We start from the raw sequence: 22,651 nt of genomic DNA, 5'->3' as shown, positions 1-22,651 counted from the left end.
CATATGGACCGGCATCCATTGAGTGACTATCACTCCTTAGTGGGTAGCGTGTTAAATGAGACAGATTGTTGGGTATGTTCTCAAGTACCTCAAGGGCATAGCAAATCAGGGCTAGTACCATTTCCTTTAACGTTAGGGGAGGTACTTGAGTTAAATGGTGGGAGACCGGTGGACAGGAGGTTTAATATCTCCAGCCCTCCTAGCTTGAAGCTCCACCAATACCATATAGGTCCCTCTTATGTTTCAACATCTCCAATCCCCGTAAGCCGGGAAATTGGGAAGTGTCATGGAGCAACCTTACCATGACCTTTTCACACAGAGCAGATAGAATGCCTACAGATACAGAGCTTGTACGCCACATAGCCAGTAGAGGAAAATCTTTCCGGTATCGATATACCTTAGGAAATAGGATTACTAGAGTTGGAGAGGTATCACCAGGATACTGTGCACATATCGTACAAACCGATACGTGCATTAAGCAGATGGAAGAATTAGGGTCAGGAGATTTCACCTGGAAGGTTTGTAACATGGTCATGTCCTTCTCCGTCCCATATGTTCTCCCCGATGACGCATATTTCATATGCGGGAGAAAGGCGTACAAGTGGCTTGCCCCAAACTCTGAAGGATTGTGTTATATTGGAAAAGTATTGCCTGAAGTGATGACTGTTACACATGACAAAATGAAGGACATACACCGTGGTGCCCAAGCTCCTTATACTCACACTCATTACGAGCACCGAGTTAAAAGACAACTGTCAGAAAGGTTAGAGCATCCGGCCTCTGATCTTATCCATGAATCCACCGGGATTCAGGTTCTGGTAGCGTTAGATTTCACTCGCACCGCTCGAGGAGTGATGAATTATAGATACATTTCCGCACTCGCCAATTTGTTAGATAATATCACTGAAATGTATGATGACACGTTTAGATACACTGGAAGAGAACTTCAAGCTTACAAAACAGAACTAGTTCAGCATAGGATGGTTCTTAATTATCTTACAGCAGTAACAGGCGGATATTGTGTTACATTGGCAACACAGTACGGCATAAAGTGTTGCACGTATATCACAAATAGCACCGAGGATCCGGTAGAGGTCATAGACCAAAAGATGGACGATATTCTCCAATTGAAGTGGGAATTTCGTCGAAAACACAATCTCACCCTTGCTGCTGTAGGTAATGAGCTGACTGGTTGGGTGTCATGGTTGAACCCGCGAAATTGGTTCTCCGGTTTAGGAGACTGGGCTCAAGGAGTCATAATGGATGTTGGAAAGTTTCTCCTATGTATCTTAGGTGTTATTATATCTATTGGAGTGATATTTAGATGCGGGCAGGCTTTAATGAGGTGCAAACAAAGTACAAAAGTGATGAGCTTGAGGAGTGAGGAAACTGTAATTAACCTGGATTTGATTTATGACCCAATGATAGAAACCATGATGTGATGAAAATGCGATTATAAGGTCCGTTTCTTTCACCTGTTTTTCTGCTTTTCCCCAAGATACAAAGACCCCCTTGGACGAGGAAGTTGACGAGACGCTATACAGACAACAGACAAGCACCAAAGATGAAGTTTTGACCACTTGAGAAATGGACATTTGATGAACTTTGCCATGGATCCCCAGTTTCCCTAGTATTCTTAAACTCACGCTAGCCCAACATTTTTGTAAATCTGATGGCACTGACAAAGCTATTTGCTCATGCCCAAGGAGCAATACAGCGCAAAGAAGACGACTCTCAACAGATACCGAACAAAACTTCAACAACAGATGTACATTTCCCTGACATAGAATACCACCGCATTTACCGTAATTATGTCTTTTCTTCATTTCTACAACCCTCAGGTAATAACACACATAGTATAGGGAATACAGGCACAGATACCAGCAATCACATATTCCCCCATTCATGTATCATCAACTAAAATGTGCTCCCCATTCTGTTCAAAAGCCGAAAAGAGCTCGGTAAAGTTTGACAGCCCATCCACAGACCTGTACCACGGGATAAGAAGGAATTCAAATGTATACTTCGCAATACCTCGAAGCTTGATTTACCACACGTACGGCACGATGATACATGACCCTCCAAACATGGACTCATACACACATACTTCTGCTATCTCACTAGGTCATACCCTCTTCACACCTACTCCTCTCTTCTTCCTTACCCAACCATGGAAATGAATTAACCCCTGACTTATATTTTTCTCCTTTTTGAAATGTTTTGAAGGTGGCAATTATTATTGACTGCCAAAGGGTGGACTGTCAAAGTCAGAAAAATATCCCTATACACGCTGCCATATTTGCACCTCACGCTGGTCCGCGCTGCGCATGCGTGCGCTTTCCCGTGATAGCGCATACCCGCTGATGCGTGCACCCGCTCGCATCGGTATGCGTATTTACGGTAAGGAGTATGTAGTCGTAGCGTGCGACCCAATCGTTACATATTTTCACAATTAATGTAGTTTGTAGACCATGGTCCCTTTGATAGATTCTGAAAGTTTGGTTAATATAGAATGTCCCTGAACGGAGGAATCCCTCTTTGTATTGTAGGAAGGGTCTAACAGGAATCATACAGCAGTGTTTGGTACCCATCGGAAGGGTATTTAAATAGCAATATTCCGGTGTTGGTTTGGAGCGTATTAATCGCTCGTGCGAATAGTTATGGACATAAGAAGTTATGTCCATTTATTATTCATGCACCTGAACAGTGGAGACAGGTATCAGTGGGTCTCAAATGGCTCTTTGACCTCAGAGATCCCCCAAACAATAGTTTGCATGTTGGGAGGGCCTCATAACTTTACATGCATAAGGTAAGCACCGGAATAGTAATTGAAGATCAATTGTACTCCAAATCAGTATCTTTCCCGCAGACGGAGTACAATAGTCTTTAATTACACTGAGCTTTGAGACTCAATGAGGAGGGCCAACACCTGTGTTTTCGAATGGATTAGGGTTTGTATCCAGGAGAATGAGGGCTGAGATGTCATTGTCTCAACTGAAAGTGGACATCATGAATATAGAACAAAACCCAGACAGGATTCTGTTTTGTATTCGTCAAACAATAGCTCTCCAGAAGACAGGAATGTGTTGGTCATCACCCATTGTGTTGCATAAACAAGGCCACTGATACAACACAGCCCACCTGTATGAATCAACCTATGACCTTTGTTATAATGCGAAGCCGAATTCCTGCGTCCAATGGACAATGAGATTGTAGGGACCATTGGATTGCATTGTGTGAGTAGCATAAAAGACGGGCCTGTGGCATCCAGCTGGCACTTCTCATCAAACGGTTCTCATTGCTGATAATCGGGAAGCTGGCTGTCCAGAAGCGCTTGCGATCGTTACCCTTGTGCGTAAGTTTCTCTCCGTAATCATTGTCTTTCTGTGAGCCATTTCTCTCATCTCTCTCCCTATCTCTCTCTCTCTCTCTCCGTCTCTCTCCATCTCTCTCTCTCTCTCTCTCTCTCTCTGTCTCTCTCTCTCTCCCTTCTCTTTTCTCCCATATCTCCCCTTGACTAGTATTGTATTGTATTGTATTAGATTGGTATTGTATTGTATTCCTAGTGTAGCTATTTTGGTTAGGAAGTCTCTGTTATATTGTAGTGTATCATTTGTACTGTGATTCCTTTTTGCAAGTATATTAGTTATAATACATATAATAGGCTTTGGACCCTAAACAAGTATCTGTGTATTTCCTATAGTTTTAAGTGTTCACTTGAGCGTCGGTGACGCTCAAGCAGCTTTGTAGTTAGTCAGGTTACACAAGGTTGCACTTACACCCTGTATTCACATTAAGGTATTCTGTGTATTTCATTGTCAAAGATATAGATATCAAGGTTTAGCGTTGTGAGCGTCTGCGCCGCTGGTGACCTCCTCGTGGTCTCAAGCGTCCGCTACGCCATAGCGAAGCATTACGTTTGTCTATAGCCAATAGCGTGCCTGCCTGTGATCATTTACTCGTGAGTAAACGTGACGCCTGAGCGTCTCGATCACGGCTAAGCGATCGATACGCAAATAGCGTACCTTTACGGTACTTCTCACGCATTCAGCGTACAGTGTTCTTAGACCTCATAAAGGGTTGTTTATACGATAAAGCAATCCATCAGGCTTTGTCACCCTGCTGCCCACGGCTGCTGCTTCCCGTTTTGGAAAGGAACATGACGGGAGAAAAAACTCAGCGATGAGACAATAACACAAACAGTTTCCCATAAAGATTTATGTTATGAAGCAACACTAGGACAAGAATAAATTACATAGGAGTGCCCTTAAGAATAGCACATTCATTTCATGGAGAAATCAAACCTATTCTTTACATTCATCCAGCTCTTCGCAACCACAGGCTTTTCCTGTGAGGGACAATGTGTAATTAGTCTTTGCCGCTGATAGTTGGTTTGCAAAATTGTGGACAATAAACGTGGCATTCGATACTGTTGTGCAAGTAGTCATAAACTGTCCTTATATAAAGCATGTGACCTACAATACAAAGTTCTCCCAAATGGAGCTTCACTTCTTAGTAAATCTAACCCTGTCAAATTCCCAAGTGAGAACATCTTATATGCTCAGCGGGGGACCTTGGAAGAGAAGCCTAAACCCATCCCCAGATATCTTTTGATGGCATCTTGAACTGTCTCTGTGAGTAATGATGGAGAACGTATGGTCCAGGAGGCTGATAAATTATTTAAAGAAGTAACTAAAATTTAATTCAAATATAAATGAAAACTGAAATGATGTCAACTCTTAACAGGAAACTTTTTTAAGTTGGCATAAAGAACACATGACGAACTTGTAATAATGCATTACCTGTAGAACTGGTTATTGGGTTGCACTTCTCCAGGAAAACCGAGCATGCCGCACACGACCCTGCTGTTATCGATGGTCCAGCCTTGGTCACAAACCTGCCTCCAGCGGCCATGGTGTTTCACTTCCACTACACCCTCAGTGACGGGAAGGCTAGCCTTGGCACGGGCCGATATGGGCTTCAGTCTAACTTCTTCTATTTTCTTTGTGTGCTGAAAGAATAAAGTACAATAACGTGATCCAGTTACTATATACACAAAAATCGCACACAGAGATGATATTACCAAAGCTGTTCAAGGTATACTGCGGAAAGTATTCAGCTTCTAGATAGTATTTATCGAGTACATTCTATAAAATTATATATAGAACCTAATTGGTCGCTATGGGCATCTTCTGCACTGGTCCACTCTTTAGGATGATTGACACATCTCCCCCAGAATGCGCCTACGCAATCTAATGACCATGAATTACCATTCTGATATTATATGTCATGGGATAGGTCCCTAGTATCACGTATGACCCTCTCTAGCCCACTGATGTGCCATCAATTCCACTACTGGATGGAAGAACTCTGGAAAGATGCTGACCCATGCTTCACACAGAATCATGATATTTGTAGGTGCAGGATCTTGGGTGAATGGACCTGTCCACCACATCCCATAAATGCTCGATTGGGTTCATGTTTGGCGAAAGTGGTGTGGCCATTTATCTTCATAATGCTCCTCGATTCAATTCTGGATGACTTGGAACTGATGACATGGGGCCTTATCCTGCTAGAATATTCCATTGTTGTTGGGGTACATGAAGTCTATGAAGGGCTGAAAATGGTCACCAAGGACTGAAATGTAGTGGTTACCAGTCAACGACATATTCAGGAGGACCCAACTCATGCAACGTGAACACATGCCACACCATTTAAGAACTGTCACCAGCCTGCACTGTTCTTTGTTGACAACTGGGGTCCATGGCCTAATATGGCCTGCACCACACCTGAACCGTACCATCAGCACAAAACAACTTGAACTGTTACTCAGCAGACCATGCCACATATTGCCAGTCCTCCAGGGTCCAATTAGCAACGCCACAAGCCCAGGTGAGCTGCTGTGTCCAGTGTCATAGTGTTAACAGGAGGACTCTGGTGGGTCTTCTGCTCTCCATATCTCATGGAAGCTAAAGAACCCTGCACCGACCTGCTGGATATGCGTCTGGTACCTCCTGCATTGGATGTGGATTTGATGTGAGCCAGTGTTGCTTGTGTGTTACTACAGACAAAGCTGGCCATACGCCGCTGATCACGATCATTAAGCACCTGTGGTCAGCTACTGCGCTGTCCATGGTGGGTGGTATTGCCTTCCATGAGGTATTCCTGGTACACACGTGACACCGTAGATTGAGGAATGTTGAACTTCCGCACAACTTTGGAAATGTAATGTCCCATCCGTCAGGCACCCACTATCATGTCCCGTTTTTCCAACCGCAATATTTGACGTTGCCTTGCCATGAGCAGCCTAGCTGGTGTTCATCCTGACTCAGGAAACGTCAGATTACAACTGATGCAGGTCTGGGTATTTCCAAGGCGTCACAGTACGGAGGCGCCACCTACCATTACTCTTACATACTGCTATCCCATGACTTTTAGCACTTCAGTATATGTTATTAATTTATAATAATAATAATAATAATAATAATAATAACTTATTATTATTATTATTATTATTATTATTAATAAATTGGACTCTGATTTTTACCTGTGCAGGTAAGTGTGACCTACCATGCTTGGCACACTATGCACATTAAGCAGGCTTACCAACTTTCCAGCTGCCCCATGAGGGAGGGGGCAGCTGGGTTGGTATAACAGGGGGTGTGTCCAAGTCACTGTGGGCGGTACGGGGGCATGAATGCGCATTTTTGTCATTGTGGCCCCGTCCCTGCTATTTAATGCTCAGATTACCAGCATTAAATAGCAGGGGTGGGGCTATGATAACGCGATTCAGTGCGAATGGCATCATCGGACTCACCGGACCACCCACTATGAAGGATGGCTGAGGACGGACGCGGTGGGTGGGGTAAAATCCGGGAGACTTGCCTACCTTTCCAGGGGGCCGGGATCGCCACCCAATTTTCGGGAGCATTCCAGGCCGATCCGGGTGGGTAGGCAAGTATGACATTAAGATAACTGGGAGAATCACTGGCAAAGGAAGAGGGTAATTATAAGAAATGGGAGAAGGGCAGAGAGTGGGAGAGAGGGAGGGAAAGAGGGGGAGGAGAGCGGGCTTAGGAGGGAAGGCCAGAGTGTGGGCAAGTCAGAGTGGCCAGAGAGTGGACAAGATGGGGTAACTGAGGTCGACCTGGCAGATGAAGCAACTGTAACTACTAATAAACAGTATACAGTATAAAATGTATTTACCCTCTAACTGGTACAGTAGACAGATGGATCATCATCCTGTTAGTTAAAATGAAAGATGACTGGCAATACAATGTTAATACTGGCAGGAGATTTCCAGTCTTTCTATATTCACATATGGGGGGTCATTCCAACCCGATCGCTCGCTGCAGTTTCTCACAGCACAGCGATCGGGTCAGAACTGCGCATGCGCGGCGCATGCCAGCCGTCGTTGCCTAGCGATCGCGTCTGAGGCAGAGGCGGTCGCTGGGCGGGAGGGGGCTGGACGGCGACGTTGAGCCGCCATTTAGGAGGAGCAGTACGGCCAACGCAGGCGTGGCCGGGTTGTTAGGAGGGGCGGGCCACAGCGGCTGCATGACGCCACGCGCAGCCGCTGCGGCCCGGGTGCGACGAGTAGCTCCCGGCCAGCACGCTAAAGCTACGCTGGTCGGGAGCTACTCTTGAAGTGCAAAGGCATCGCCGCTGTGTGATGCCTTTGCACTTCTGCGGGGAGGGGGGGCGGCACTGACATGCGGGGCGGACTAGCCCTGTGCTGGGCGTCTCCCTGCATGTCAGTGTGAATGATCGTAGCTGTGCTAAATTTAGCACAGCTCCGATCAACTCGGAATGACCCCCCCATTGTTGTATTTGTAAACCATATTGCGAGTAGTTCTAAGTAGATTAGAGAACTGAAGTGCATCAGTTGCCTAAACAAGAGGAAGAGATTGTGGCAAAATGTCAGCTCGCCCACTAGCGTCTAATTGTAATGACCACATGGACACGATTGCATACGCACATCCTTTCAGCTGGTTTGATACCTTTAGCTGGTAGGAAAGTGGATCTCGAATATTGCAGCTATTACCAAATAATATAGATAATCCAGAAAAATCAATGTGACAACTGTAACCAGCCGGTGTACACAACAGAACACGGCATTGATTTAATCAAAGGGAGAAAGACAAATATTATAGCAAGGGATTGTCTGGCGTTGTGCAGACTCAGAGCACACCTGGCTTTGTAGGTGTCTGTTATCTGTGAATAAACAGCGACAGTTGTGCTGTGCGGAGGGGAAAAATGAACAAGGCTGCAATTTAAACAAACATTCATTTAATGCTAGAGACCCATTGGTATAATCACAATTCTGCAGGTAAGAACATGTGCACTTTTATCTTCCAGCCTAGATAAGTATCTGTATGTCTATTACTGCCCAATGAAATCCGCTCACAAATGATTGCTGCTCCCTATAGGAAGCTCTGAGTCTAGCACATGTTCCCTGGAGAGCAGACACAATTCTGACTTGTCAAGTACAATGTGCTTCGTCTGGCAATCTACAGAAATGACAGTGTGAGCTTTAGAGAAGGTCTGGGCGTGCGAGGCAGAGCCAGTGGCATCTCAGGCAGGGTTGGGGTGAGGTAGTAGCAGCCGGCATTTCATACAGCCTCAATATTTGCATTTAGAAGAGTCCGGGAAGATGCTGCATTGAAGGTTTTAATGTAAGCAAATTGGACATAGGGCCTGATTCAGTGAGGATGGCAAATTCTGCTAAGTAGTAGAATTTACAATCCTTTGGATCACATGCTGGGGGGGGCGCTCATCGCAGGGCAAGGCCGCCCAGCATGCTATCAATCAGTCGCCAACCCCCCCCCCCCCCTGACCACGCTGAAATTGCGGTCGCACCACAATTTCAGCGTGTTCGCATAAAATGAGGCAGCCTGGCTGCGCCCGCAGGAGGCCCGCTTCCATTTTTCGGATCACAGCTGCTGCCTGTGATGTCAAGCAGCTGCCCTGATCACGCCTCCATCACAGCCACCATTTCAGTGGCGCCGCTCCCGTTTCTCTGTCGCTGCCCCCCGCAACGCTCCATCTCCACCTTGGAAACAGAGTCCGATGTACTACGCGCCGTATTCACATGCAGCGGGGTCGGCTCAGCCGACGTGCAGCACATCAGATGGGATGACCACCGCTGATGACATTTGGGAGCGCACAATCGCGGGGACATACTGGGCCTACAGGAATTCATGTTTGCACGCACATGCCAAATGTTTAGGCTACGGAATTACTAGTAATCGCAAGTGAAGCTGCCGTCGAGGAAAGATGATAGATGCCTACCGGATCCATCGCAAACTCATTCACAACTGCGTAAACATACGCAACCTGTACGCAATAATAAGGAACAACGACTGATAGTTGACGCAAGCGCTATGCTTTTGTATGTACATGATGGCAGCTGAAGGCAGATACACGAGCTGAATATGGTTTGTGCCGCCACTCTGCGTTACCTCCCCCAGACAGTCCCTTCCTGTCAATCACTCATATAAATAGTGTGAGCGTGATCGCTATGGCACCTTGGTGCAAGCACAGTGAGATCGCAGCACGTGTGCAGTCTGACGATAATTGCTCTGTTGCGTTACATCGGAATTGCTTACAAACATGAATTAGGTCCACTGATCCATATAAATGATATATTGTCCCGATCCGTGTTAGGACAATACAGTATATAGGTGGTCATTCCGAGTTGATCGCACGTAGCAACTTCTTGCTGTTCATTCGATCAACTTGACGCCGCCTATGGGGGAGTGTGTTTTAGCATAGCAGGGCTGCGATCGCTTGTGCAGCCCTGCTATGCTAAAAAAGTTTCCTGCAAAACAAGACCAGGGTCAGACCTACTTACCCTGTGCGACGGATCCAGCGACGAAGGTCCTGGGATTGACATCAGACAACCGCCCTCCAAATGTCTGGACACGCCTGCGTTCGGATCTCCACGCCCAGAAAACGGTGAGTAGACACCCCGGAACGCCTCTCCGCTGTCAATCTTCTTGCGATCGCGCTAGCGATCACTTTTTTCTTTCTTCTGGTCATTGCGTTGCCAGGCAATGACGCAAGTACGCATTGCGGCTGCTGCGCATGCGCTGTTCCAACCCGTTCGCACCGCAGCGAATAACCACTGCATGCGAATGGGTCGGAATGACCCCCTTAATCCATTATATCGACTAATGTGTAGCCAGCCTGAATGCAGGGTATTGAGACTCCTGCATGTAACATAAGTTTAGCAATGCTGGGATTGAGGGCAGGGTTATGTGTACAACGTGTAATTACGCCTGGTTTCAGATGGATTTTTGCACCAGCAATGAGGATGATGCACTGATAATGGGGATAGGTATAAAACCAAGCATTTGGATATAGTCAGTGCTGTCGCACAGTTCCGTACAACTGACCATATGTGCAAACGGTATCCGGTCTCTAGGTCGACCACTGTTGGTTGACATGGTTTCTAGGTCTTTTTACAAAACTTTACCAAGAAAGGTAAACAAGAACTCTCCTATGATGGGGCACTCAAATGTTGTTCAAAAATATATATGTGCTACATCCTTGGATCAATAATAGGGAAATAGAAAAAGAAGAAAAAGGATAGAGATAGAAAAACACTCTATTGAAACTTAACTTTTATTATATAACTAGGTGCTTCATCGCGCCCTACAGGCGCTCTTCACACCGTCGCAAGGGGCTACGCCCCCTTAACCCTTGCATGCCTTTCTGGGGTTTAATATTTGTATTATATGGAGTATTACCTGCATTCCTTTGTTAGTGGTTAAATATTGCACAATGAAAGGGCGTGCGATGGTGAAGGAGGCGCAGCCCCTTGCGACGGCGTGAACAGCACCTGCAGGGCACGATGTACAGAATGTAGCGGGTGCGGGGGGGGACTGCGGATGGTGTCTGTAGATGCTGCGGGTGGAGGGGAGGCAGAAGTGGGGGTGGGGCCCGGATGGGGAAGGTTCGGGAGGTGCTGCGCGTGGGGGAGGGGCAGAGGAGTGGGGGATGCAGATGGGGGAGGGGTCCGGAGGCACCGCAGGTGGGGGAGGGGCAGGGGTGCCACGGGTGGGAGAGGGGCAGGTGTGGGGATGTTGTGGATGGGTGAAGGGTTCCGGAGGTGCTGTGGGATGGGAAGGGACGGGTGTGCCGGGGGTTGGGTAGGGGACCGCAGGCACCATGGGTAGGGTAGGGGCAGGTACGGGTGTTGCGGCGGATGGGAAAGGACGTCCGGAGGTGCTGCAGGTGGTGGAGGGGCAGGTGCAGGGGTGCCATTGGTGGGGGAGGGGTGGGTGAGGGGGGGACCGCTGATGGAGGAGGGTGTCTGCAGATGCTGCGGGTGGAGGGGGGCAGGTGTGGGGGGAGACGTATAAGGGGGGTGAATGGTGGAAGGGGCCTGGAGGTGCTGTGGGTGGTGAAGGGGTGGAGGAGTGGGAGCCACGGGTGGTGTAGGGAGTCTGGAGGCACAGCATGTGGGGGAGGGGTGGAGTGCCGCATGTGGTGGAGGGGAAGGTGCGGAGGTGTGGTGCATTGGGGAGAGGTCTGGAGGCGCTGCGGGTACTGTACATGCCATAAAAGGTAGTTGGAGGGTATGCAGTAACAGGGCCAGGACAGGGGTGACAGGGTCAGTACAGGGTTGACGGGGCCAGGACAGGGGTGACGGTGCCAGGATAGGGGTGACGGGGCCAGGACAGGGGTGACGGGGCCAGGACAGGGGTGACGGGGCCAGGACAGGGGTGACAGGGCCAGGACAGAAATGATAGGGACAGGATAGGGGTGACAGGGCCAGGGTAGGGGCGGCAGGACAGGACAGGGGTGACGGGGCCAGTATAGGGTTCACAGGGCAAGCACAGGGGTGACAGGGCCAGGATAGGGGTAACAGGGCCAGCATAAGGGTGACAGGGCCAGGATAAGGGTGAAAGGGCCAGAATAAGGGTGGCAGGGCAAGGCCAGGGACATGACAGAACACAGGGCACGGGAGAGATTGGTATTAGGGACAAAACAGTGGTGACAGACAGATGTGTCTTACCGGAGTCACTGCTGCTGGCTGCTGCTGTTCCATTCCAACCTGTTGGGATCTGCTGCTGCTGGAGACTTGGCATGGCTGACTCTCTCAGGCTGGAGTCCTGCTTTCTCTGCCAGTCCGCATCCCTCCCCCCCCTCCTCAGTCACACACCGCAGACCTCGCGCAGCTGCCGGGCACTGTGGTAAGGTGAGACTGGAAATGACTGGTTAGCCCCCAGGAGATGCTGCGGCTGGAGGGAGGAGGGGGTCATAGCATGCACGTGGCACGGACCTCACGGCTTCCGGGCACTGTGGTAAGGGGAGACTGGGAGTGACTGGTTAGCTCCCAGGAGACGCTGCGGCTGGAGGGAGGAGTGGGTCAGAGCCTGCAAGCAGCTCGGATTTCTGCAGCGCTACCCGCCAGCTAAAGTGTGTGAATGAGCTGGGCGCACTCCACTGCGGGTGGCAGCGCTGCAGCTAGCGGTGGGGTTGCCGGGGCTGGAGATAACAGAGGCAGTATGGAACCTGCACAGCGGCAGGTGCCTCACTAAACTGCAGCTAAGAAGCGTGGAGTGTGTCAGAAAGTGACGCTCCTCCGCACCAGAGAGACCCTGCTGAGTATGCAGATGTGGGGGGTCAAGCACACAGTGAGCCGGTGCCCGTCTGTCTGTATGACATACCCCTCACACACCCCCATACCTCCCAAATGTCCCGATTTTCGCGGGACAGTCCCATTTTTTGGGGTCTGTCCCGCTGTCCCACCCGCGGGTCGCAGTGTCCTGCGGTGGGGGGGGGCAGTTGGAAAGCTCCTGTACTCGCTGTTCTGCTTAGCAGAGCAGCGGTGAATAGTGGAGACAGAGGGAGAGGGGGCATCAGGGGGTACGGATTAATGGGGGGGTTCCAGCAGCAGAGCCGGATTAAGGGGGGGGCGGGGCGGGGGATACGTACCGTTGGCCCCACAGTTTTAGAGGCCCCCCCGGCTGGAGTAGCTCTGTCCCAGCTCAGAAGCTCCCCCCCCGTCCTGCCAGCAACAGTGGCAGCATTGTGCTGCAGTCAGCACACGCTGCTGCATATTGGCAGGTCTGTGGTGTTGCAGGGAGGCAGCAGTCTCCCTGCTTTCTTCTCCCTGTGCGGGTGTGTAGGGGGGAGCGACCACCTCCTCTGGATTTAGCCCTAGCTGAGGGGCCAAAATCCCATAAAAAAATAAAAACAAAAATCTGAATTTGCATAAGGGGGCGTGGCCGCGCGGGCGCGATTAGGCCACGCCCCCAACCCCCAGCAGGCACAGCAATGAGATAGGGCTCCCCTGTCTCAAGTGCCCTGGGCCCCCCGGACTCATAATCAGCCCCTGGGGGCATGCCAGCAGCTCACAGAGCGCTGGGCATGCCCCCTCACTGACGAAAACGGGGACCCTCCCGTTAAGCCACGCCCCCTTTTCGCCGAGTGTTTCCCTCCTTCTGCCTGGAGAAAGCTCCTGCAGAAAGCTGGGAGGTATGCAGCCCTGTCTGTGACATGCCCAATGTCCATGCTATCTGCTTCTGCTCCTAGTCTCCTGTAGATTTGGCCAGATCTCTGTGACTCATTTGAATAACTCCGCCCACTGTTGTGACTCCGCCCAGCGTTAGCAAATGAATCACAAGGTCACAGAATAGGGCTATTATATAGGAGATGATTAAAATAGTTTAGAGATAGCACTCTCTTTATCTAAAAAGGCTAAATATAAACACACAACATACAGTACAACATGTAACAAAAATAAAAAGTACAGGTGATGTCTAAACTCCAACGGGCCTTAGCCCTCTTAAGTATTAGAGAGTAATTTTATGAATGACACCATCAGAGATTAAGTCAAGACCTTATGGCATTTTTCTTGGTTCTGCTGCCTCGTATGTGCTTTTGCATTATATACGTAGGTGAGAGACCCTTACTCGTGCCAGTCTCTAGAGTCACAGACAGTGCCAGAGCAACAATGGAGAGTGTCTTATTCACCTCTACTTTTGGTTGATGACCTGTGGTCAGTGCAGCCAATGAGAAAGCTACTGACACTTAACCTGCTCTGGTGTTGAAAAAGAGTACAGAGTGTATGAAGGCAAGACTATATGCCAGTCAATATGCACTGTGTCTCATTCGCCTCAGATACTGGCTGATAATAATAAGATCAGTGCAGCTGAGACACAGTGCATATTGACTGGCCTGATCTACGTTTCCAATGACTAGCATCAGTAATGGTCTCTCACCACGCATATAATGCTATAGCACATGCGTGGCAGCAGAACCACGAAGTTTGACATATAGTCTTGCCTTCATACACTCTGTACTCTTTTTCAAGAGAGTGCTATCTCTAAACTATTTTAATCATTATATAATAAAAGTTAAGTTTCAATAGAGTGTTTTTCTATCTCTATCCTTTTTCTTCTTTTTCTATTTCCCTATTATTGATCCAAGGATGTAGCACATATATATTTTTGAACAACATTTGAGTGCCCCATCATAGGAGAGTTCTTGTTTACCTTTCTTGGTAAAGTTTTATAAAAAAATTTAACCCAACTCTCAGGGAGCACCCCCCATTTCTTATAATCAATATATAGGCACAGAAGTGCAAGATACAGAATATTTGGGGCTAGAGTGTTACTTACATATAGATTGTCCTTTGACCTAGATCTATTTATTAATTTTTTGTTCTTAAGTCTGTGCGGTTAACAAACCCCCCTTTTTTCTTATGGTTTCTAGGTCGGCATGGTCACTAGGTCGACATGTACTAGATCGATATGGAAAAAAGTCAACATGAGTTTTTCACATTTGTATAATTTTTTTGTTTACTTTTTCATACTTTACGATCCACGTAGACTACGATTGGGAATAGTAACCTGTTCCGAGTGCAGCGGTAGCGGAGCGAGGCACCTTGCCCGAAGCATGGCGAGGGGACACGGTGCACTAATTGGGGTTCCCGGTCACTTTCTGAAGAAAACGAAGCCAGAAAAAGAAAAAAAAAACTCATGTCAACCTTTTTCCATGTCGCCCTTGTTCAAGTCAACCTAAATACCATGTCGACCTATTTCAGGTATCGACCTAGTCACTGTCGACCAATAGTGGTCGACCAAATGACTGACGACCTAAGTGTGGTCGACCCTATGAGCCACGCCCCCCGGACAAACATGTGCATTGCTCTTCATGCACACAATGTGGGTGTAGCTACAGGGTTGTGTCTATGTTACCTTCGTGCTCAGGACCTGGAAGTGACAAAACGAGAGGGCAGGAGAGAACTTCCGCCCTTACAGCAGCTAAATGTTTTCTTCGTTCTCCGTTCGTTTGGGGTAAAAAAAAAAATTCTATGTAGCATTGGACGCTCGCCACGCTTCGGGCTCGGTGTCTCACTCCGCTTCGCTCGCCACACTTTACTATTCCAAACAGATTGTGACATAGACCCAGGGGGTTATGGGAAAGGTCCTCTCCACGAAGGTAAACTAGACGCTACCGTAACTACAGCTGGCTTGCTTTGCATTCCGCTGTACATGGGCCCTAGTAGGACAAAACAAAGAACGGAAGGCTCAGTAATGTGTGTCATTGTTACTTTTCAGTTCAGTGATAATTAGGGGGTCTATTCATGTAGACAATGAATAGTGAAGTGTTACTTATCACTATACATCGCATCAGTCACCACCCTGAAACGCCATGACTGTCAATCACTGACAGTCTGATGCCGTCCTGCATCCGCCGTCGCAGAATCGTAATGCAGATGCACAGTACAGGTCCAGCATCGTGACTTTGCTGCATGCATCGCAGATCCGTCCTAACCTGAATCGGGCCCTAGGAGTTTCCTTTACTCCTAAATCATATGTTTCAGCACCAGTAGAGACATTTTTGGGCTAAATAAAGTCATTTACTATTTCATTTCATGAGCACAATAAAGTGAAACACTGCAGGAGTAATGTGGTGTAGAGCTTGGTGGATACCTGCGCCATGATTGATTGAGGCTGCACTGATCCCTGTAGGCGACTTGTTGTACAAAGTATACCAACGTCCTCGGAGTGCTTGCAGTCAGTGACACCCCAGCCGTTAGATTCACATTCTGCCAACGAGCTCTCAGCACCTGAGCAGCAGACATTATCCAACCAGATGGGACCTGTGGAAACCAATGAACAAGCTTCAAACTTTGCTATTCGTGCAGCAACTTGATTTTATGGACCACTCAGACTCACACAGAGACAACTTGTGCCATTTATATATACAGAATAAATAAATATGCACATGCATACTCTATAGTACTAGGTACTGCTAATCAGAATAATTAGAATAAACTCTGCAATATAACTTAGAGCAAAACTGAGGTGCTTAGCATAATTTGGGATAAAAATGTGGGCCCATCAACCGCGACAATGTGACCTCATCTGGTGGGTCCCTAACACTCAGGTTCAAGTTGACCCCCCCAGGTCAACACTGGCCAACTGTCCCAAGGCATCAATTAATGATAGGTAAAAGTGTTAATAAGTTTTATATATGACACATAAGTGAGAAGTAATAATTGTAATAATGTAATAATAATAATGTGATGCCCCAAGGCAGCCAGGCCACACCAACATAGGGGGCCCTGCGCCCGAACTATCTGACAAACGGACAGTTGGGCAAAACCATGTGCAACTGACAAATTGCATAAATGTATTCAGGACTTACTATCATAAGCACTGCTAATAAGTATAATAGGTCGGGTATAGGTGACCGGCACTTGGGATCACCATACCGATGCCGGGATCCCAGGGATTAGAATGCCATGGGGGGGGGGGGCTGGTGGCAAGCACAACAAAAAGAAATGCAGACAGCCATAGTAACGACAACAGGTGTAACATTAGATATTCTCACTATGATCTCATTGACTTTAAGGACCTGCTTCCATGCTATAAATGTGCCATTGCCTCCACACAACCAAGGGATGAAGCAAAAATAGAAAACCTGATATCTATAGTCAAATACCTATAATCTATAGTCTAATACCTGCTATCTATAGTCTATAGCCAGTAACCCGGCACAATAGATGAGTGACGCTGGACCATATGGGACAGTCCCAAACTGAATGGGGTAGATCACCTTCATTAGAGCTGCTTCTCTTTAATTCATTGGTTGTTCTTAAGTGAGTGCAACAAGCTGGGACATTACAAGAAGTGTTTGTACCACCACATACTAGGTGATGCATTTACCTTCTCCTTGTCCATACTTCGCACTGTGTGCCCAATTCATTGCCATCTCAAAGCCCAGTTGTTTACAGACCACATGTGCCACCTCTATGTTGAAGTCATCATCACAGACTGTGCCCCATTGACCGTTATACAAAACCTCCAGACGACCTTCATTGGGAATTCTTGATGTCCCAGCCAAACGCAGCTGGATTTGGGGTGCTCCTGCTTGGAGCTGTGGCCGGCATAAGTCTATCAGACACGATAGTGATGCAATAAATAAAGATACAGCAAACTTGGATGCTTCCATGACTTGGTCTTACAGTGATTAGTGGATGGTGTATTTTGGAAATGACACCTAGAGACAAAACAAAAACATAACTCACATAAAAAATTTAAATGCAAACTTGCTTGTGCTCAGTTTCTGCTCGGTGGCAATTTGCTCAGCTTTTCTGTATTCTGTTTATCTATTAGTGTTTTCGTACTCTCACTAGTGAGGTAAGGAGAGATACCAAAGATGTCTTTGGCTTAGAGGTGTCTTGATATTGGGGTAAAGGCCAGACATAATGAAATATGACCTTATGATAGAAGATCTGTCATTTTGGAGAAATAGTAAAGATGAATATAAACAGATATAATTTAGGGTTGACTATATCAAGCAGCACAATGCCATGTTCAGAGGTTCTTGTAGCCTTCTTACCACAATGAGTCCCCAGAGAGGGATCCGCCCAGGGCCATTTTAACATATGGGCACACTGGGCAGCTGCCCAGGGCGCCACGATTCTAGGTGCCTTTGAGCAGGGGCAGGCTGGTCTGGGAGGGGGTGGGGGCATCTGCCTCCAGAGCTTCTTGGAAGATAGGTAGAGAATGCTGTCCCACAATCAGAGCAGCCTGGCTGTATTCTCCAGCCTGCAGTGAATAACAGTCTGCATTATCATTGGTAGTTGGCCGGAGCTATCCAGCAATCACAGCACTGACAGCCACTCACTGTATGGAAGCACTATATGGAAGCTTACGGGGAGACAGTAGGAGGCCGCAGGAGGGTCAGTTATTACATTTTTCATTTATTCCCATGAATGCGTGGGTAGGGGCCCCAGTGCATTGCTTTGCCCAGGGTCTACAATGCTGTAAGATGGCCCTGGATCCAGTGCCCCCCCCCCCCCCCCCGCCGAAGTTTGCACATCCACTGGATGACAAACACACATGCGCAATACGACTCGGGTCTTATACCCGGAAATCATTACTTCACCAGGACAGCTCTAGCAGGTAAGTAATCATGAATACTGTCATTAATAAAAGTATATCCCACGCTTAAAGAGATAACACAGACAGTTAGACTTTAGAGAAGTTTACTTTTCAAGTCATGGAAGCTGAGACAGCCTGTTGTATTATCCAGGAGAGCGCACAAGTTCTATCAACTGGAAGTATATAAATCATCAGCAAGCTAAGGCACCAATAACTTAAACCAATAATTGTATTTCCAAGGGAAGTATAAAGTGAGAACACAACTGTCCCAGCACAGTACCCAGGGAACACACCAGTAAAAGAAAGTAGAGAGGTGACAGGAACTGTAAGAGAATGGTAATGTAGTATAGGAGGGGTTATATGAAAACTAGGACAAGGGGGAAGATGTATTCACCTGGAGAAGGGATAAAGCAGTGATAAGCGCAAGGTGATAACGCACCAGCCAGTCATTACGGATTTGAAAAATTACAGCTTGGAGCTGATTGGCTGGTGCGTTATCACCTTGCACTTATCACTGCTTTACCCCTTCTCCAGGCTTAATACATCTACCCCAATGTACTCTAAGACAAAGCAGCCTGAGGCAGCCAACAGTTACAGAAGAATTGTTACAGTTATTAGCTGTATTGGAGACTTTAGTGAAATGTAGTGGGCTGAACCCAGATTAAAGTGGACCCAACAGAGGGAGAGCGGCTAGACAGCAGATCAGACACTAAAGACCAGCGGCTCCCAAACTTGTGATGGAAACAGGAAGTTACACTCAAGGCCGTGTGTTCAAAAGGAAATAAGATCAAGACATGCTTTCTTCAAGAGTTTTCAAAGTGGGCTAAAAAAAAAAGGTTCATGCTTTTCTAAAGGTGAGCTGGGGGAAATGCAAATTTGGGTCAAGAGGGCAGTTAGTGGGGCGTTGGGAAAAAAGGAGGGCAGATGATCAAATAGCACACGTATGTACAGAGAGGGTTATTCTAGGAAAAGGAAGACGCCTGGTTTAGAAAACTGTGTCAGAACTCCCTGAAACATACTGTAGAGTTCATCTCATCCTTAAAATAACAATGTCAGTTGTCAGTGAGATCAGTAGTTCTACATAAATCTGGAAGGACAACAGCAAAGACAGAGACAAATATGGCCAACCTGAGAATGGCCCTCATTCCGAGTTGTTCGCTCGGTAAATTTCTTCGCATCGCAGCAATTTTCCGCTAATTGCGCATGCGCAATGTTCGCACTGCGACTGCGTCAAGTAAATTTGCTAAGAAGTTTGGTATTTTACTCATGGCATTACGAGGTTTTTTTCTTCGTTCTGCTGATCGTAGTGTGATTGACAGGAAGTGGGTGTTTCTGGGTGGAAACTGGCCGTTTTATGGGAGTGTGTGAAAAAACGCTGTCGTTTCTGGGAAAAACACGGGAGTGGCTGGAGAAACGGGGGAGTGTCTGGGCGAACGCTGGGTGTGTTTGTGACGTAAAACCAGAAACGAAACTGACTGAACTGATCGCAGTGGCAGAGTAAGTGTCGAGCTACTCAGAAACTGCTTAGAAATTTCTATTCGCAATTTTGAGAATCTTTAGTTCGCAATTTTGCTAAGCTAAGATTCACTCCCAGTAGGCGGCGGCTTAGCGTGTGCAATGCTGCTAAAAGCAGCTCGCGAGCGAACAACTCGGAATGAGGGCCAATATTCCCTGCTCGGTGACTCACCTGCTCAGTCTTTTCCAGCAATGATTGCAGGGGCTCGCTTCATTCAGTGTGAGACTATAGGTTTTTCACATAATAAGTTGATCATCAAATGCTTTTCTGTTCCTTCGTGTCAGGAAAAAAAAATATATTTGCAGAACTGGGTAAGAGGGATCTGCAAAAGACAAAAGCAAGGCTGTTACATACATTGCACCTACACAGGGCCTGTAATCCAGAATCACAAAATGCTTAGCACACTTAATTACAGATACATAAACCTGGAAACACCAAACATTTAAAAGGTATAAATAATAATCATTTTTGTAACATTCATCTTTGAATATCTATCTAAGCAAACACTGGGAAAGGTCTGTATGACCCAGTGTTACAGTATTTATCCTTCTCTAACATTTGCTATGTGTGTGCTCTGTTACCAAGGTCCACACTCTTTTTCCATCTGTCACCTCGGCCAAGTTCTTCACACTGCAATCTGCAGAGAAGATGATCTCCAAGAGGGGGCAAGATAGGGGGTGACATTTAAAGTTCCCACCTTCGTTTGTTTTGTGTACGAAAGGTCACAAGAGATCCCCTAACCAGCGCGGAACTGCTGTATAAATGTTTGTTTCTGTTCCTAAGCACTTTCCTAACCCATAAAGGTTTTTACACAACATATGAGACAGAATATCATATTCAGACAAGTAGTATTACAGTATTGCCTGTTTGTATTCTTCAGCTTATGTTTGGATTACAACTTTTTCTTTATAACCAATCATCAAGTTTCATTTACAGAAAGAAGCATCTACATAATGGTAGTAATACACAACAGAAAACTTTGGATCTCTAAAAGGGACATTAACTCAGAATATTTCAAAAGTCAGTTTTCTAGGAATTAAATGCAGGACATACTGGTATGTAAGTTAAACGGTTAAGTTACGGTAACTTGGAATTGTTATAAACATCACAGGAGCAGTATGTTGAGGTTCTCATTCAATTAATTAAAAATTAAGTTTTAAAAAAGAACAAAGTCATTTTAATTACCTTACATTGCTTAGCATTTAATTTAATCGTTCATTCTTACAGAAATACAGTAACATTCCTGCCATCAGTGACTGTAAGCAAATGATTACCTGAAACATGAATAAGACTCAAAGCTCTTATTACTTTTAACCACCGTAAGACACTGTCTCATACAGACATGGGGTAACTTGCAAAGTTCAATTTCTATCACTTTGGGGATGATCTCATTGCTGGGTTTCTAGAAATCTTCAACACATACGCAATAAAATTTAAATTTAATTTTACCATAATATTTCCCATGTATTTTTCAGTAAGTAGATATTATTATTTAAAGACAGTCGCCTAAACATCTTCATTTCAGCAAATGTTGCGAATGGAAATATTATATATGGAAAATACGCTGTATATGATACGTGAGAGCTGCAATTTAAGATGATGTTGAAGAATGCAATAAGATATTACTATAATGCAATAGCAGTAAAAGTGTTAACTCACCAGAGAGTGGTTAGAAGCAGCTGGGTAGCTCAGTGAAATTCTTTCTCTATGCCAAAATTCCAGCCTCATTCCCTCTTCCTCAAATATACATTCACAGCCTGGGATGACTGACTGGCTTTCACTGAGATGTTTGCTCCTAAGGCACAGTCTAGCTTTTGATGCCCTCCCACTTAATTCAAGGTAGACTGTCAGAACTTCCACAGAAAGGTATTCCACAGCTCTTATTGCCCCCTCAAGGCCCAAAGCCCTGTGACAAATATATTCCAGTGGCAAAGCAAATGAGAGACTTAAGCCCATTTGTGCAATGCAGATGCTTATTTTTTTTTACTTGTCTATTGGCCCCTGTTAAATATGTCTATTAATTATAGTATCACATTAATGCATGGGGCAAAGCCTCGCCTCTGCTTTCTTTTTCACAATCTTAGTTCCAGGGGACAATAAAAGATGATGTATGGGGTAATATATCACTGGTGTATATATAGTAATGTAAAAATACACATACTGTACACATGCACGCATACTACACAACAAAACACAAATATAAAAGGAAGAATTTAAGCACCATGCACAGAAGGGAACTACACCCGGCCATTTATATAAACATGTAAGGAGTAAGGACATATTGTATCTGTGTGATGACGGTATGTATCAGTGCAGGCTGTGATCTAAATACCTGTCTGACCACAAACTGTCACTGTCATTGCTAAAAGCACTAGTCACTAGTTTAACGGTCTTAAAATAAATTTGTTTTAAGCATTGCCCTATAAATGTGGAGATGGTGGAGCAAGCATGCTGGTGTAGACCACCAGGATGGCACCGAAAGGATGCGCCCACATGCACTGTATGCCCAGTATTCAGTGACAACAGTGGGACTTCCTCCATTCCTGTGCACATCTGGCCACATACTGCCTATTCCCATACAGAAGAGTATACTGCCTAGAGTACAGTATAAGCACACTGTCTGCTCCCATGGCTCCTCCCCTGTGACTAGGAGCTCAGTTCCTAAGCACCTCTGCTCTTCACCCATCTTCCCTCTTTGTTTGGTTATCTGCATTCCTATACCCCC

The 22,651-nt window shown here is 46.4% G+C and overlaps 1 protein-coding gene across 1 annotated transcript in view; it reads right to left on the bottom strand.

Moving 5' to 3' along the window:
• Positions 1-20,662, bottom strand: part of LOXL4 (lysyl oxidase like 4) — a 151,468-nt gene extending 130,806 nt beyond the window's left edge. The window contains exons 1-4 of the mRNA XM_063962301.1: positions 20,098-20,662; positions 17,190-17,523; positions 15,951-16,120; positions 4,803-5,011 (exon numbers count right to left, since the gene is read on the bottom strand). Of these exons, the coding sequence (XP_063818371.1) occupies positions 4,803-5,011; positions 15,951-16,120; positions 17,190-17,475 (665 nt within the window). The 5' untranslated portion in view covers positions 17,476-17,523; positions 20,098-20,662. The remainder of the gene's footprint in view (positions 1-4,802; positions 5,012-15,950; positions 16,121-17,189; positions 17,524-20,097) is intronic.
• Positions 20,663-22,651: the final 1,989 nt, after the last annotated feature.

Source organism: Pseudophryne corroboree, chromosome 3, assembly GCF_028390025.1.
Source record: "Pseudophryne corroboree isolate aPseCor3 chromosome 3, aPseCor3.hap2, whole genome shotgun sequence".
Classification (NCBI taxonomy): Eukaryota; Metazoa; Chordata; class Amphibia; order Anura; family Myobatrachidae; genus Pseudophryne; species Pseudophryne corroboree.
Note: the sequence above shows the minus strand (reverse complement) of the source record. Positions and strands in the feature narration are given on the sequence as shown.